Genomic DNA, 18,883 nt, shown 5'->3' with positions numbered 1-18,883 from the left:
CTGTCGACCTTTCTGAATGACAAGCTCAGCGTCTTAGCCACTGAGTCATCGCGTCCCTCATTTCAGTGACCTAAGAAGGGCAAAAAAAATTTTTTTAAAAAAAATATTCACAGCTCATATGGAACATGACGGACTTGTAAAGCAAGATGAGATTCTAGAAATAGCTTCTGCAAAGGTTCGTATAATCTTTGTAATGCTATTTAGTGCTATTCATTCAAAGGATCCTTTAAAGTAACCTTTAAAATGAGCAAGGATTAATATTTAACAAATGTCTTGCAGTTTGGCAATCATCCAGCATTTTCCACCATCCATTTCCCTTCCTTCCATTAATACAATTATGTTCAAAACGAAGATGTTTATTGCTTCACAAGCAATGGAAACTGAATTCAAGATGTGAATTTTATTTTATTTTAATTCATTTGACTTTATTTCATTTTTATTTCATGAACGGTCCCAGTTAGAAGCCCAGCATTTATTCATCTTGCTTGCGGAGGGCAAAAATATAGATTAAACAGAAACAGTACGAATGTTTTTTATTTTCCTCTGCTTATTGGCTTGCCATACGTCTGCCTTTAATTAGCAGCAGGGAGTACAAAGGCTATATTTATAGTGCCAGCATCTTGCAGAAAACGGTATAGTTGTTTCACCACATGTATAACTCAGTAGACACCACTGCGCACAGATTCCATGCAGCATTGGAGTGGGATCCATTTCCAGTTATATTTTGCAAATCCTATGTCATCTTTCACAAATGATTTTTTTCTTACTCTAAATTGCCTTGAGGCCTTGGACCACAGCAAAAGCAGCATTTACAAAACAGCAAGGTAAACAAACCCACCATCTCTCTCTCTCCCCCTCCCTCCCTCCCTCCCTCTCTCTTTCTCTCTCTCTCCCCCTCCCTCTCTCTCCTGAAGTAAATGCTCACACTTTAGTGTTTCACAATTGGAGCACTGCAGCTCAGTAATTTTTGACTTTGGATTGAATGAGCAGTTAAGAAGCCGTCTTTAGATGTGTTGCTTTACTTACTTTCGAATGATGTGGTAAGCAAACGTGGCCGAGTTTGGGAATGATTTGGCGCTGAGTCTTGGATGGTTACAGATTTGCTTAGGGTTTGTTGAAAATGACAACGGCACTCAAAAACATGACTTTTAGGGCCAGAGGTGGTATTCAGCCGGTTTGGACCGGTTCACCCAAACCAGTAGTAGAGACCTCGGATGGTTCCGCCCAACCATCCCGGCTCAATGCTGTCCTATTTAGGCACGATTTTGAGGCTGGACGCATGCACAGAAGGCACACGCATGAGCAAAGCGCATGCACAAACTGTCCGCACATGCGTGGGATGAACCGGAGGTAACAAAACATGAAACTTACTGCTGCTTAGGACCATTTTTCACACTTAGAACCACTGCAGCATTCCCATGGTCATGTGACCAAAATTTGGACGCTCGGCAGCTAGCATGTATTTATGTCCCAGAATTGGTGACCTTCTGACAAAGCAAAGTCAAGGGGGAAGGCAGGTTCACTCAACAATCGTGTTACTAACGGCAAATGATTTGCTTAATTGTGGCAAGGAAGTTCGTAAGATGGCCGAAAACTCCTTTAACAACTGTCTTGCTTTGCGATGGAAAGGTTGGGCTCAGTTGTGGTCACAAGTTGAGGATTACCCTGTACACGAAAGATGGGGCTGATGCCAATGGAATCCCAGAGTCCTAGCTTTCAAAGAGGGCCAAGTGTGGATGTACCTTATCTACCCTGGGAAACCATAGGGCAAATGAGTTTTCTCTGTTTTCTCTAGGAGACTTCCCAAGATACTTTGGGTCATCATAAGGGTTGGGTTAAAGGGACGTGGTGGCTCAGTGCCTAAGATGCTGAGCTTGTTGATCAGAAAGGTCAGCAGTTTGGCGGTTTGAATCCCTAGAGCCACGAAATGGAGGGAGCTCCTGTTACTTGTCCCAGCTTCTGCCAACATAGCAGTTCAAAAGCATGTAAAAATGCAAGTAGAAAAATAGGAACCACCTATGGTGGGAAGATAACAGCGTTCCGTGCACCTTTGGCGTTTAGTCATCCCGGCCACATGACCATGGAGACATCTTTGGACAGGGCTGGCTCTTCGGCTTTGAAACGGAGATGAGCACTGCCCTCTAGAGTCAGGAACAACTAGCACATAGGTGTGAGAGGAACCTTTACCTTTAAAGGTTGTGTTGGTTTTACCAATAAAGCAGGGAAGTCAAACCCACTCACGTTGCGGGGTGTACCGTGATGTATCACAATGTTTTTTGCCTTTGCAGAGCTGTGGCCTGAAATACAGTAGTCCTTGACTTACAACAGTTTGTTATTGACTGATCAAAGTAACAACAGCACTGAAAAACGTGACTTGTGACCATTGCAGTGATTCACTTAACAAATGTGGCAAGAAATTCTGTTAAATGGGGGGAAACTCACAAATCTCTCACTTAGCAACATAATCTTTAGGCTCAATTGTGGTCCTAAATTGAGGACTCCTGGTATCTGATAACTCTCCCCAGAAGCTTCCCCAGATCCCTCTCCAGATGTCAGCTTGGAGGAAGATGAATCAGTTCCAGGCATCTCTGGAAAGGAATTGGTCAATGGCTCCAAGCAGCTGTCTGAGAGGGAACTGGCTGAAACACAGCTGCAGCAGGGCAGCCCTGAGGCTTCAGGTGAAAGCAGGCAGCTGCAGCCGGTCAGGGATGAGGAAGAGAAACTGCCTTCTGCACCTGATCCAAGAACACATAGGGCAGAGAAAAGGCTAAATGTCAACTCATAAAGTTGCCATGGTGAGGAAAGTGGGTGGGGGAGTGCATTCCATGCATACCTTCAGCTAAAGTTGGATCTCAGATTACTACAGCAGGCTTGTGAGGCATGTACCTCATTGGTGAATGTGATTTATGACACAGATTGAGGGGAGGAAACAGGGGTAAAGTTCAGCCGTAATTAAAATGAGATCAGATCTGACTGCAAAAGGGTATTGCTGGAATGGTGCTCCTAATAAATGACTGGATTCCTTTTGAAACTTGGCTCGAGGCTAATGAATTAATTAGAGCATCTTTCCAAAACCTGACAGACAGACAGATTTGAGCAGAGAAGGTCAGCCAGATTGCTCACGAGGAGTAATCTTGATGGGCTGCACCAGAAGTTGGCTATTTAGCACAGCAGACAGAGGGAAGCAATACTGGGAACAATGTGTTCATTTCCTAGCTGTGTGTTTTCTGGTCATTGTGATACTTGCCCTCACTTTCGATTGACAAAGTGCCTTGACTTGGATCATGCCTTGTGAACCCTCTTGTATTGTGGGTTTAAGTTTGCCTGGTGAGTTTATTTCAATTGGGAAACTTTCAAGGACCTTGTGGGCTCATTGGCCATTGCTCTATGGACTAGCCTTGTGTTCTGTCCCATGATTCCAATGAATATGCAGACACAGGCTTGGCTGTCTGCCACGACTAATTACATAGATAAAGCCACCACTTGGCTAGAAACCTAGAAAGCTATCTTCAAGAAACCAAGATTAAACTTACGGAATGCTTTCTCAACGGCTAGTGAAATGGACTGCAAAGATTATCCTCCCGTCGCTCCACCTATAAACTCTTTGGGAGGGGCCACAACATTCACCATCTGTCCCTACTTCCTTCTATGACGTCTTCTCCACAGCTGTTCCTTTCTCCTCTCAGCTCTACGCACACGCACATCAGGGACAACCTCCCTCTGTTCCTCTTCACTGCTCCCTGACTCAGATGCCACCTGGTGGCCAACAGGCCTCCCTAATTCCTGCTCTGACTCCAAACACCCTCCAGAGTCTTCCTCATCCTTCAGAGCAGTCCCATAATAGTCTGAGCTGTCAGAGTCCACCAACAGCTCAGTCTGCCACTGCTGGACCACAACACCTTGGTTTGCTTTTCGTGGGACTTAATTGGGACAATTCTGTGTTAAGGGTGAAGGGAGTTGCAGGGAAATATTAATAAACCCATTAAATCACAGTTATGTTTCTGTGTGTGTGTGAGAAGGACAACCCACAATACTCATGAAGTTGGCCCCTGCCAACCAAGGACTCCCAAAATTCCTTTTTGTGGATCTTGAAACTATGGTTGACTGGTTGACCAGCAGTGATGTAGCTTCCCCATTCTTTTAAGCCAGAAAACACATAAGGCTTAACCCAGTTTAAACATCGCTAAGAAATACCTCCCTGGATTCACAACGTTCTGGAAACTTTCAGTCCATCCATTTTTGTCTTGTATCTCAGCAACATCATTTCCACCTACAGAAGTTAAATTAAGGGAAGCCCTTGCCCCCTCCTGCCCCAGGTTGCTGTACTCTAGAGGCCACAGGTTACACCCTGGGCTTTTCACCTGTGAACCTAACAGTGAGGACAATTACGGTAACCAGTGGTACAGCTTGCCTTCAAAAATCATGGGTGCTCCATCACTGGAGGTTTTTAAGAAGAGACTAGACAGTCACTTGTCTGAGATGATATAGATCAGTGATGGCAAACCTTTTTTGGCTCACGTGCCACAAGAGGGGGGAGCGCAGGGGGGGCGTGTGCGGGCGTGCCGCACCCATAATACAACGCGTGACACCCCCCATTTTTACATGCTTTTTTCGCCCTCCCCAGGCTCCAGAGGCTTTATAGGAGCCTGGGGAGGGCGAAAAGAGCCCCCCCCCCGAGGCTTCAGGGACCGTCCGGAGGCTTCCCTTAAGCCTTCGGAGCACTTAAAACCACCCTCTGAGCAAACCGGAAGTGACTGCTGGTTTGCTCGGAGGGTGGTTTTAAGTGCTCCGAAGGCGTCAGGGAAGCCTCCGGATGGTCCCTGAAGCCTCGGGGGGGTGGGGGAGGCTCTTTTCGCCCTCCCCAGGCTCCTATAAAGCCTCTGGAGCCTGGGGAGGGCGAAAAATGGCTTTTAAAAAGGTGAGCTCAGCTGGCCAGTGCGCGCATGCATGCTGGCCAGCTGACAGGGCAGCGCCTCACGTGCCCTGACAAATGGCTCCGCGTGCCACTTGTGGCACTCGTGCCATAGGTTCGCCATCACTGATATAGGTAGTCCTGCTTGAGCAGGGGGCTGGACTAGAAGGCCTCCAAGGTCCCTTCCAGCTCTATTCTACTCTAAATAGAAGTAGAACCTGCATGCAACACCTGAGCTGTAGCCTCTCCCCTAATGGAGAACCACAACCCATGATTGGTAATTTCCTACCTTTGCATCCTGCAAAAACAGGTTGGTAATTTCCTACCTTTGCATCCTGCAAAAATAAACTCTATTCCACTTTTATAAATGAATTTTTTCTCTCCAGTATGAAAGAAGGGGTGGAAAGAATTAGCCTTCAAGGCTTCAACTCTAATACTTGCAGATAAATGCCATCTATTTCTAGGTCAAGCTTTCAGAATGTTACTTTCAAACAAGCATCAATATAAACATGCCATAAAATTGGATCAAATTGGGCCAATTCTGAATTTGTTAAATTAAGTTAACCTCCATGATCTCTTAATTAAATATATAAGTTATTTTTGATAGGATGCTGTTATGGGGCATCCTTTATTATTTATATAAAAAATCCTTTAATGTTTTAATTTTTTAAAATCTTTTTAACGCTTTTTACTGTTTTTAGCGTTGTAACATGTTTTTTTTAAAGTTTGTTTAATTGTGACATGTTTTTAAAACTTTAATTGTGAATTGTGAGCCACCCAGAATCGTTTGCTGAGATGGGCAGTGGTAGAAATCAAATCAATCAATAAATAACTTTATAAAAGTGTTTAATAAGTGCCAGGGACATAATCCAAGGTCATCATTACAGTTAAAGAAGTGGTGACCCCGTTGTCTGTCTGTCTGTCTGTCTGTCTGTCTAATAGCTCTATAGATATATGGTATCTTTCTCTGTAACACAAGACTTGACTGAACATTCTGACTAATCTTGTGCCAAAATTTGCCTTGTAAATACTCAGAAATGTTCTTCCCTTGTGAAAGAGGCTTCTTTTTTTCCACCTTAGCCGCAGGGTGCTTGAGAATTTCTTTCAAATTTCTCTATCTGGAGTTTTTGAGCCACCTTATTGTTGGAGATGGCGGAAGATGCAAATTTGGTCTAGATCGTTGCTGTTTTCTATCTTTCCATCCCCTTGAGGCCTTTCTGACTACCCCCATATTCTGACCTGGAAAAAATTGCTCAAGGCTGATTCCTTGGAATTTTCGGATTCATGCTTTGGGAAGTCAGGAAAAGATTATACAAAGAAAGGTGAGAAGGAATGTTCTCTCTGCGCCAACTCAGAAAGTTCAAACTGCCCAAAGAGCTGCTGATTCTGTTCTACCGAGGAAGGATTGAATCTCTCATCTGCACCTTCATAATTGTCTGGTTTGGCTCTGCAACCCAACAAGACAGACACAGACTTCAGAGGATAATTAGAACTGCAGAAAAAACAATTGCTACAACCTGCCTTCCCTTGAGGACCTGTACACTGCACGAGTCAAAAAGAGGGTTATGAAAATATCTACAGACCCCTCGCATCCTGGACATAAATTGTTTCAACTCCCACCCTCAAAACGACGCTATAGGACACTGCACACCAGAACAACTAGACACAAAGACAGTTTCTCCCCAAATGCCATCACTCTGCTAAACAACTAATTCCCACAACACTGTCAAATTATTTACTAAGACTTTATTACTATTCTTCTTCCCTTCCTTCCTAGTATTTATCTCTCCCTGCTTATGACTATAACCATGTTGCTTCTATCTTTCAATTTATAATGTTTTTATTTGTTTCCTAGTACAATTTGGTAGCTTATTAGTAACCTTGACTAGCACTAAGTCTTGTATCTTTTTATGCTTGATGAATGTATTTTATTCTCCTTATGTACACCGAGAGCCTATGCACCAAAGGCAAATTCCTTGTGTGTCCAATCACACTTGGCCAATCAAGAATTCGATTCTAAAAAAAAAAAAATGGCCCTGAGCACCTTGTAACAAATGAAGTGAAGGAAATCACATTGTACTTCTGAGACTGTCTGCAAAATGTTCTCCCTCTTTTGGGAAAAAAAAAATTCAAAACAAGGGAGTGAATGAGAACTAGCAGAGGTAAGAAATGCAGAAGGAATGGTCTACTTCGGACTACTGGAAACTGAAGAGGAATTTCACAATTGATGCAAAGAATGACTCTCATTCGGTTAGCACATTAACACAAGGTTAGTCAAATAAGAACCTGGGCATTTTGGTAATCACGTTTTTGAAATTTCTGGAAGGTATTTGAGTGAGGAAGGCTGTAGTATTTCGGGAAATGATTAAATAATTTTGGAGCAACCAACAGAAGTTGCTGTTCCATTGTTTCATGTAAATGCTTCAAATACTTTCCTGTGAGCATTCGTATGGCATTTGGTGGGGAGAACAGCAATGCCTCGTTTAAGTGGCATTAAATAAGAGCAGAATTACTTAAGCGGCATTAATATGTGGGGTTCCTGTTTCTTTCATACTTTTCACTTTTGTAACTTTAAAAACAGAATATTGTTATTCAGCAGTGGCTTTGCAGTTGGGTTGGGAGGAGAACATGAAAGAAAAACCCTGTTCCTATATGAGTAGTCTCGACTTATGACAATTGGGACCAGAATTTCAATTGTTAAGCAAAGCCGTTGTTAAATGAATCATGCCTGATTTTACAACCCCTCCTTTTTTTTACCTCTGATGTTAAAGCGAATCAGTATAGTTAGTAATCATGAACTATGAAGTTGTTAAGTGAATCTGGTTTCCCCCATGGACTTCGTCAAAAGCCAGCTGGGCAAAGTCGCAAATGGGGAGCACATGACCCTGGGATGCTGCAAACCTCATAAATGCATGTCAGTTTAAATTCAATGCTTGCTTTTTGAGCAACATCGCCAATTTGAATCAGGTCCAGCCTCAATTTGCGCATCCTTATATCTTCATCACTACAAGATGGATTTCAACCAGATACTTATTAATCCTGCAACTGGGTGAATAAAACACAATCGCTGCAATCTCAGAGCTTGCAAACCTTATTTAACTTAGGACTGTAGTGGCAAACCTATGGCACACCTGCCCGAAATGGCACGCGGAGCCTTGTTGCCTGGCGTGCGGGGCGTCACCTGTTCGTCTTCCAGGTTTCTGGCGTGTATCCACACATGATGATCAGCTGGCCTTCGTGCATGCAGCAGTGCCAGAAAATGGAAGAGCTGGTCTTCCATTTTCTGGAGTGCCAACCAGCTGATTGTCATGCGCGCAAGCATGCCTGTAACCTGAAGACTAGCTGGCCGGTGCACATGTATGCCAGAGGTGGGTTTCAAATTTTTTTAGAATCTCTTCCATAGGTGTGGCCTGCTTTGTGGGAGTGGCTTGTCAGCCATGTGACTGGGTGGGAGTGGGTTGCCAGCCATGTGACTGGGTGGGTGTGGCCAACTTGTAAAATGTAGTGAAACTCACTTAACAATGCTCTTGCTTAGCAACTAAAATGTTGGCTCAGAAACTCTGGCATTTGAAGCATACAAGTCTTAAAGCTGTCAAGTTACAAAACCCTTGCACTCCTAACCCTTTAGAAAAAAAACCCAGGGGTGTTCAAACTTGACAGTTTTAAGACTTGTGGACTTCAACTCCCAGAATTCCTCCTCCAGTCATGTTGGCTCAGGAACTCTGGCAATGAAGAAGTCTTAAAGCTGTCAAGTTACAAGACCCTTGCACCCCTAACCCTTTAGGAAAAAAACCCCAGGGGTGTTCAAACTTGAAAGCTTTAAGACTTGTGGACTTCATCTCCCAGAATTCCTCCTCCAGTCATGTTGGCTCAGGAACTCTGGCATTGAAGTGTGCAAATCTTAAAGCTGTCAAGTTACAAGACCCTTGCACCCCTAACCCTTTAGGAAAAAACCCCCAGGGGTGTTCAAACTTGACAGCTTTAAGGCTTGTGGCCTTCAACTCCCAGAATTCCTCCTCTCGCTCTTCATCTTGATGATGTGCGGACGGGCGGGGGGAGGGAGCTGGAACCGGTTCTAAATGGCACGGTAGATTTGTGGAACCTCTTCTACAGAAGAGGTTAAAACTGGCAGGAACCCACCCCTGATGTACGCACTGGAAACCGTAAGTTCATTTTCTGATGTGCGCATGTGCCCTGGGCAGATCCTCTTCCAGGTTGCAGCCCAGATGAGAGAGCACTCTTCCTTTTTGGCACTCGGTGTCAAAAAGGTTCACCATCACTGACCTAGGATAACAGGTTGTGTGAATCTGGATACCTGGGGAGGAAACAACCTCTCGACCTTGCCCTGTCTAAGTCCCCCAGTCTGTTCCACTGGGAACTGAGGTTCAGAAGTGGACTTTCCTCACTCAGTTCATGTAATACCTCGCTTTTCATTTTCACTCAGAACTGCTTTTCTTCTACAATTTGGCTAGGCAGCAGACAGAAAACTCTGTATGTTCATCCATCATCCTTCCAGTTGGTGCCTGCTTGAGATTTTAGGACCAACTCATTATACAAGCTGCGAATTATAAACGTTAAGAGTCCAAGCTTCCTGGATGGTACCAATTTAAGCACGGAGTCCAAAATGTGTGCAATTTATTTTTGCAGAGATAAAACACAAGAGTATTAAAAAAAAAAAAGAGTCGAGTTTTAAAACGGTCAATTCTCAAGTTTCAAGTTTATACTAAATCTTACACAGTGGAGCTCTTTCATTGCTTTTTTGGACCTTTGCAGCAAAATCCCACCTCCAAACCCAAAAATTACACCAGGAATATTCAAAACTTCAGCAAATAAAATAAAGTAAAATAAATGGATTTCTTGCAGTTGGGAGTTTGAATCTCAGATTGCCTATCCTGACTTTTTGACATGGTATATATTAGAAACATTTGGAACAAATTCAACATTTTCTGAGTTAAAAACTGAAACTACTGTCATTTGACTGCAGTTGAAATGCTTCCTGAGCAGAGTTTTCTTTTTTCCATTAAGCCGTATAAAATGCGTCCAAAGCATCACTATGTTATCATTTAAATGATTCAGCCGAAATCTGAGCTTATGTGAAGATGTGGAAAATATTTTTAGGCACAAAAATAGCCTTTTGCAAACACGAGAAAGGCTTTAAAAAAGGGACAGAAAACTAAAATGCCCTCCAGATGCCTGATCTCACAATCTTTAAATAGTCTACCAAGATCTAGACCAGTAATTCTCAACCTTGGTTAACTTTAAGACATGTGGACTTCAACTCCCAGAATTCCCCAATCAGTCATGCTGGCTGGGGAATTCTGGAAGTTGAAATCTGCACATCTTAAAGTTGAGAAATTTTGATCTAAAGACTTTTTATCTTTCATTGAATTCAGATTATACTCACTGCAGTTCCTAAACTGTAGTTTTAACCATTTGTAATGTCTTTTTTTTCACTGGAAAAAAAGTGAAAAAACCCCATTTTTCACATGGGTGAATGTTAGTTTTGAACATATATTTCCCTTAGGCGTTCTACTTTGTACTTGAGTTGGGAGATGGTAAAATGGGAAGAAAAAGAGAAGCTACCGGAGGCACATTTTTTCCCCAAAAGTCTTGAATGCCTTTAGGTTGGGAGGTTTACAGATAATGATGATTACAAGAAAGCTTGAATATAGCAGACCCGCATTTCTGGAATCTTGATGGAGTAGAGCGGATAACAGACAAATCTGTTGATCCAAAGTAGTCTGAATGAGGCAATTAAATTTAGATTAATTTTCCTTTAATGTTATCGACAGCAGTGGCAATTTATGTCCCTTGTATAATCACATCATTATACACAAATGATGTTGGGTATTTAGTGCTTGTTAGGTAATAAGTCACCCTGTCACCCCAATCAGACCATTGCTCCTTACCTGGGACACCTGCTGTTACCTGCTTAATGACCGCATCTCTTGGGGTTAGGACAGTAACCACAACTGCCTGGATTGTCATTGCTAAGGGATATGATGAGGTCAACCACCTCACTTAGCAATGGCAATCCTGCTTCTAATGGTCATTGAGGGCTACCTGTAGTGGTTAAGGCATCCTTAAACATGTCAACGACTACTTCAGCTTCAACAGCAATAATACTCGGGCAAACAATAGATACAAACTCAAGGTAAACTGCTCCAAACTCGATTGCAGAAAATACGACTTCAGCAACAGAGTGGTCAATGCCTAGAATATTCTACCTGACTCCATTGTTACATCCTCAAACCCTCACAGCTTTTAACATCAAACTGTCTACCGTGGACCTCACCCCATTCCTAAGAGGTCCATAAAGGCGGTCTGCATAAGCGCACCAATGTGCCTTCTGTCTCTGTCCTACTGTCCCTATTTATTTGTACTCATTTCCCTTGTCCATGTCCGTGTTTATACATACCCTGTTATTTTGTGCATGTTTGACAAACTAAATAAAATAAAATAAATAAAAAATAAGGTACCAGGCTAGAAACTGGGCGACTATGAGTTCCAGTTCTGCCTTGGGCAGAAAGCCAACGAGTGACCTCGGGCCAGTTACTTCCTCTCAACCCTAGGAAGGAGGCAATGGTAAACCACTTCTGGGAAAGCTTGCCAAGAAAACGTGGAGCCTTGATCAGGCAATTGCCAGGAGTCAAAACAAGCCAACATCCCTGACTTGAAGGCACAACTATAAAAATTGTAATTAATATTGGAAAGAATACTTGTTTTTCCGCTTTGTTTTCCATGCTCTCTGAGCCGTGTAAATAATAGCACGTCAATCATCTTCAATTAATATTGTATAAACCTCACTGGGTTGAAAAAAGAATACGGATTGTCTTCCTTCTGAGACAACATCTCAAGTTTTAACACAGCAGGTTTCCAACCCATGGAATATTTTTGGCCGTAATTTTTGTTCGAGTAAATTCTGAGATCTTGCAACAAGGGCAACACAAATTCTTGACCCAGCAGGAGCTTTCAGGTTATGGTAAGCAGCACATAGAACAGGATGTTGCAGGACAGGGTCAAAATAGCCAAGGTGAAGCATGCAACATACATAAAAAAAAAACAGGTAGAGCTTCAGTTGTATCATTATGGCCACAATCTTGACTCTTGGGACTACATTTTGCAGATACCCTGACATGCAATAAACCATTGCAAAATTCAGTGCAAAACTTTTCCAGGGACGGTGTGGTCTTTCAATCCAGATATTTTTTTCTCTGGCAAGTAATTATGCATGACAAAAACCACTCTTTGTCTAATAATTAATACCCAGTCGCCACAGAATGGAGCCATTATGCTCCCTATTGCTCCATCTTTGGAATGAAGGCTACTTTGGAATGTTATTTAATTATCTTTATTCATGTGCTATTTAAATTTATATGGCAGTCGATTCAATAAACAGCTCTGGGCAGCTAACAGACAACAGAAAAAAAATGAAAACAAAATTAAAGCAATGTAAAAAAAACCAACAACCCTTAACCAATATATAATCAGAACCACTTGCCAAGCTCACCCCACAATCTGGCCCCATGTCCAGGGAGGAGAACCAGCTTTCTCTGCCCTACTAAAGGCCAAGATGTTTGGGACCAGAGGTGGGTTCCTACCAGTTCGGCCCGGTTTGGCCAAGTAGATAGTAACTCGGCTGGCCACGCCCCTGAACTGGTTCTATTGGTGATGCCTATGGTGACGCCATCTTGTTTTTTGCTACTGCGAATGTGCATGTAGCATGCATGAAGCAAGCATGTGCGCGAAGCGTGTCCCTGAGTGAACCGGCAGTAACAGAAACCGGAACCCACCCCGGTTGGGACAATTGAAATATTTGGTGGGCATGAGTGCTTGGTAGGATAGGTATGCTGTGGTTGAATGTAAACTGGATTCCCAGGAGGGAGGAGCTGCAGTCCAGAGGGCAAAGAGGCAGCAGCTTAGATAGAGGTAGCCCTTGATTTATGGCCACAATTGAGCCCAACATTTCCATTGCTAAGCAAGAGAGTTGTTAAGTGAGTTTTGCCCCAATTTAAGAACTTTCTTCCTTCAGTAGTTAAGGGAATCACCGCAGTTAAGTTTAGTAATATGGTTGTTAAGTGAATCTGGCTTCCCCATTGACTTTGCTTGTCGGAAGGTCGTAAAAAGGGATCACAGGACCCCAGGACACTGTAAAGGTTACAAATATGAGCCAGTTGCCAAGCGTTCGAATTTTGAACATGTGACCCTGGGGCTGCTGCGGCAGTCGTACAGGTGAAAAATGGTCATAAGTCACTTTTTTCAGTGCCGCTGTCATTTCGAACAGTGCCTAAACCAGGGGTGTCCAAACTTGGGAACTTTAAGACTTGTGGACTTCAACTCCCAGAATTCCCCAGCCAGCATGGCTGGCTGGGGAATTCTGGGAGTTGAAGTCCACAAGTCTTAAAGTTCCCAGGTTTGGACACCCCTGGCCTAAACGAATGGTTGGAAATCAAAGACTACTTGCATTAAGGCAGGGTTGGCAAACCTTTTGGGCAGTGAGTGCCAGAATGGGAGTGTGCGACCGCTCCAGAAACCAAAACAGCAGCCACCCGGTGTGCATGTGTGCGCTGGGAAGATGATCTTCCAGTTTCTGGTGCATGCATGTGCATTGGCCACCTGGACTTCTGGTTTCTGGTGTGGGTGGGTGCGCCAAGACCAGCTGGCCTGCGCGCATGTGCACACCAGAAACTGGAACATCATCTTCCCAGCCTGCGCATGCGCTCCAGGCAGCTGCTCTTCCTGTGCACGTAAAGACCAGCTGACTGGCATGCTGAAACCCGGAACAGCATAAGGCAACGGCTTGCATGCCTGGAGAGATGGCTTTGTGTGCCACTTCCGGCACGCGTGCCATAAGTTCTTCATCATGGCACTAAGGGAACAATCTTATTTGTACTGTATCTTCTGTGGTGACTTGGCCATATTATCTACTTTGCTGCTGGTGGGTTGAGAATGAAGAAGCAAACTCAGTGATAGGACTGACAAGGAGGTAACAAGAAAAATTAACCATCTATTTTCAGAGACAGGAGCGGGGAAATCTGTGACTCATATCTTTCTTCTCTATTGATGCGATCCAAGGAAAAGATAAATTCAGCCAACAAACACAGCTAAGAAGCAATATTGGGTTTGGGAGTGTGTGGGGAGTGAAACTTCCAAAATCCTCCCTGTATTTGTTCTCCAAAAATCAACTCCAAATTCCTGAGTCGGAAGAGCCCCTGCTCCAGTCGATTTCCCTTGAGAGAGGTTCTTATTGGAGTAAAGACCAAAGAGTTTTGCCTCTTCCTTCCCTAGCACAATTCGTCATTTTGCAAAGGGTTGTTGGTTTTCTTAGCAAAATTCACCACTTCTACCAGACACAAAAACTCTTTCCCTGTTGAATTTCTACCTGGGAAAAGGAGGGCTCCCAAAACAGGGTATGAAAAACAAAAGACTACCCCCGCTACTGAGAATTAAGGAACAAAGTCCTGGCATTTTCAATTAAATCTTTTAGTTTGAAGGACATATGTGGACCATATGTAATATCTGGGGATGGTGGCTCCTCTTTAACCCAGTCACTTAAAAGATAAAATAATAGCAAGAGCAGTAATGATAGAAGCAGGACAACTGTGTCCAAAGAAAGCAGAGATGGGACCAATCGTAACATGCACCGTGGGTGCAATCCCTGAACAACTGAAGCACCACTTGAACATCATCGACACTGACAAAATCCCCACAAGTCAATTGCAAAAGGCAATTGTACTTGCAACAACTGAAATCTTCCAACAATATCTTTAATATATCACCGAACGACATCTGCCTATCCCAGATGGTTCTTGGGAGGGACTCTCTCTCTCTCTCTCTCTCTCTCTCTCTCTCTCTCTCTATCTCCTCTCTATCTCCTCTCTCTCTCTCTCTCTCTCTCTCCTCTCTATCTCCTCTCTATCTCCTCTCTCTCTCCCTCTCTCTCTCTCTCTCTCTCTCTCTCTCTCTCTCTCTCTCTCTCTCTCTCCCTCTCTCTCTCTCTCTCTCTCTCTCTCTCTCTCTCCTCTCTATCTCCTCTCTCTCTCTCTCTCTCCCTCTCCCTCTCCTTCTCTCCCTCTCTCCCTCTCTTCTCTCCTCTCTCTCTCTCTCTCTCTCTCTCTCTCATCTATCTATCTATCTATCTATCTATCTATCTATCTATCTATCTATCTATCTATCTATCTATCTATCTATCATCTATCTATCTATCGCTCTGTGTGTATGTGTGCCAGCATAACTCTGGAATGCCTCAAGCAATTTCAATCAAATTTGGTACACAGATGACTTACCCTCTGGGAAAAAAAATACTGTAGGGGCAAGACCCCCCCCCCCTGACACCGCTCGGGGTGTGTGTTCTGTTAAGATACAGCTGTTGTGCCTTAAAATGGCTTCTACTGTACTGCCGTAAAATGGCTTCTACTATACAGCGCAGTGGAGTTGCCGTGGTAATGGCTTCACTGTCCTCCCCAAGGGGGCTCCCTCTGGTAAGGAGGAAAATCCAACATTAGAAATTATATTTAGTCTGGACATTTCCCCCCTTATAAATAAATACCCGGGCACCGCCGTGCTATTTAGGCACTATTTCAAGCCGCACACACGTGTGTAAGCCACGTGCACGAGCAAAGCACATGTGTGGATGGCCATGCACATGCATCAATGTGGCACATGCGAGCAAAGCATGCACACATGCACTCACATTTGCGAACCAGTAGGGAAGGTAAGTGAATACGACCCCTGAGTGTCGAATAACCAAGAATCTCTATATTGTCCTTATCTTTCTTTTTTTCTTGTCCTGCCACCTTCACTCTATGCATTTGTGGGACATACATATGCTTGAAAGAACTGGTTTTCTGGATATTATTTGCTCACATTGTGTTTAACTTATTTTAAACCTGTGAATGAATGGCCCTGCAAATGGGTCTCTTTATATGCGTGCATTGAAGAGTTAGATTTCTTTTTGTCTACGGCCATTTGGCAATCAAACAGATAGTTAATTCCTTTGACTTGCCAGACTAAGTGGCTTACAAAGATTTCATTCCTAAATCATTTAGAAGGAGTAATATTAACATTCATTTAATTTTCACCACATTCTCCCCATGCATTTCAAAAATCTTTTTATGTGGCTCTGTGCTCAAGCCCCAATAATGCTGGTGGGCCCCTTGGCCTCATAAAAATTGTGCTTTGCTGCTTCCAGTCATGATTTCACATTTATGTGGTTATTAAATTACCTCTAAAAATCCTAAGCATGATTTCAGTACTTGTTTATGCCAGAGTCTTTGGCTGTATTTCTTACAGTTGCGGGTCTGTTTGGGGATGGCACCATTTTGCCGATGGAGAAAAACACCATGAAAACTCAGCAGCCGATTCTGAAACAGTAAACTTTCTCCAACTTGGATCGTCCAGGCGGGTCATACTTCAACTCCCACAATTGAAACTGTGGGCCTTGAAATTCGAGACATCTGGAGAGCACCAAGTTAGGAAAACTCTCGGAGCAATATCACAGAATAAACCATTACAGGATTGGCTGTTGGAAGGCACCGTAATGATTGGTACGGATCGCATTTAAGAAACAAAAATCTATAGCGGAAAAGAGAGGTAAACTCAAGGCTGGAATCTCCAAAAATGGCAAATACTAACCACTAAGAAGCCAAGTGTTACTAAGTTTAAGACTCTCCAGAGAGATTAGTACAATTCCAGAAACCTTCTGGATTTACTTGCGTCTTGGAGACAACCCAACAGAGTTTGCTAAGAATTAGCAGAACAGACTAAATCAAAGAAATTTTCAGGAGGCTGCATCTAGTTCTACTAATGGCATAATTTGGCGTGAAGACCCATGATAGATTCTGTTCAACTGTTTTTTTATGTGAATTTCACAGGGGGATACTGTACACGTTTTGTTTGTAGTCTTCCACAACAAATTGTCTAAGGAACAAAAGGACAACACTGGAATCAGCCCAATATCCCAGGTTTTTGGCTATCTGTAAAATAAGTAAGGTATTCTTCCTATCTGTAGAAATGCAAAGATTGCATTCAGCCAAAACTGAGGGTCAATATAATGACATATACTTCAATATACTGCACAGCCAAGAACAAAAAGGAGAACTGATGAAGAGCACGCTATCCCCAACAATTATTTTGATGTATCTTATTTTGTTTTGGAAAAACCTCCCTGATTTTGACATCAGATAAAGTATTTGATGGGTTAGTTGGTTCGGCTGATTGGTTGTTTAATCATAACATGCTTTTTTTTAAACCTAGACAATTAATTTCTCCAGACGAATAGAAATCCCGACTTCTACAGCTCTTCTCCAATTGACGCAGTATAACCAAATCAGTCCTGATGTCCTAGTTCTCCTTCAACTAAGTCATTTGACTTCTATCAAAGCATGACCGCAAAGTGCTCGATGTGGAGACACGGACCAAACCAAACCAAACAAAGCATTGCTTTAATATCAAACTCACAGACCTTAAGCCAACGTTACAATTTTCTAGGCAACTCCACAAGAATGTGCAAGCAAACTCTACAGCGGCAGAGTTACTCAAATTGCACTACAACTATCTGGATGGCCACCAACTGGCTATCTCTTTGCTTCCCTCTAAGGTCCTCCTGGGTCATCGCAGTACAGGTACTGTATCTTATTTCATGGGCATACACTCAAATGACCCCTCCACCACCAACACCTTGGAAGGGAGTGGATCCCCAAAGGAGAACTTTTGCCATGTCCCTTCCTGCTACAAATTCCCCTTAAGACATCCTCTGCGAACAGGAGGAAGCACTGCTTCCTCCACCGCTCGCTTTGCAAAAGTCTCAGCATCCAACTGAAGACGTGCCAACGGAATTATTAAAAGAGGCCGCAAGGCGAAGCTCCCTTGAGTGACAAACAACAGCGGCGCTTCCTGCCTTGAACAGGAGAGGAGGAGAGATCTGTACTCACCACGCAAGAAGGCTGAAGAATAGGCTGCAAAGGACTCGAACATGCTGTTGGATGCCATGGTCCAGATCTATGACTCAGGCTGTCTTCCAGCCAACCTTCGCGGTTTGCTTTATTCTTTTGAGAGGGAGAAAGCATAAAGAAGATTCAACATAAAGAAGGAAGGAAGAAAGAAAGAAAGAAAGAAAGAAAGAAAGAAAGAAAGAAAGAAAGAAAGAAAGAAAGAAAAAAGAAAGAAGGAAGGAAGGAAGGAAGGAAGGAAGGAAGGAAGGAAGGAAGGAAGGAAGGGAGAAAGGGAGGGAGGGAAGGGTGAGAAATGGAAAAAGAAAAAAGAACATCCCCAAAGAAGTTTTGTGCCTGCTTATAACTAAGAAGCTGATTCCTCAGCACCGCAGGAATGTTGGAGCCCAAGTTTTTCAATAGAAGCATAATATGCCTGCTGGATCCTCACGAGGATAAAAGGGTAGGGGAAAGCCAATGAGGTTCTTCAAAAAGAGAGAGGAGCCTCCCCCCCCCACACCCTCTCCACGAGCATCTCTTGGAAGATCAGAATGAATGAATGAATGAGTGAATGGAACTCACCAACACGCACAGCTGGTGTGGTGGAGGAAAAACCCAGGCAGGAGGTAGACCTCCCCTGTCCAAGTTGAAACTCCTGGTCTAAAGGGTGGAGGCCTGAATTTGCTTGTGGTTCTCCTGTTGCCTCTGAGGGCTGACAGTGTGTCAAACTCAATCCGACAGGACCTTCTGAGACTGAAACAACTTCAGCTCAATCTTCATCGGCAGGGAGAGAGAGAGAGAGAGAGAGACCTGTCACCTGATTCATGATGTCACCAGGGCCTGCAAAAGCTTTGTGGCTTTTACACGTGTCTGTCTGTCTTTCTCCTTCTTCTTTTTAAACCACACACACAGTTGAAGGGTTTGGAACGTTGGTGGGATTTTTTGTGGGGGGGTGTTGTTCATAGGAGGCCTCCTTTGCAATTTATATCAAATGATGATACTGAGAAGCAGACCGGTCCAGCTGTAGGAGAAGGCTTCCTTT

At 43.4% G+C, this 18,883-nt stretch overlaps 1 protein-coding gene across 1 annotated transcript in view; it reads right to left on the bottom strand.

Moving 5' to 3' along the window:
* The window catches only part of RUNX3 (RUNX family transcription factor 3), a 173,857-nt gene extending 155,952 nt beyond the window's left edge, over positions 1-17,905 (bottom strand). The window contains exon 1 of the mRNA XM_081961972.1: positions 17,845-17,905. Coding sequence (XP_081818098.1) covers positions 17,845-17,902 — 58 coding nt within the window. The 5' untranslated portion in view covers positions 17,903-17,905. The remainder of the gene's footprint in view (positions 1-17,844) is intronic.
* Between the last annotated feature and the right edge of the window lie 978 nt (positions 17,906-18,883).

Source organism: Natrix helvetica (genome assembly GCF_964273705.1).
Source record: "Natrix helvetica genome assembly, chromosome: 9".
NCBI classification, from domain to species: domain Eukaryota; kingdom Metazoa; phylum Chordata; class Lepidosauria; order Squamata; family Natricidae; genus Natrix; species Natrix helvetica.
The sequence above is the reverse complement of the archived record's forward strand: the minus strand, read 5'-3'. Positions and strand labels throughout refer to the sequence as shown.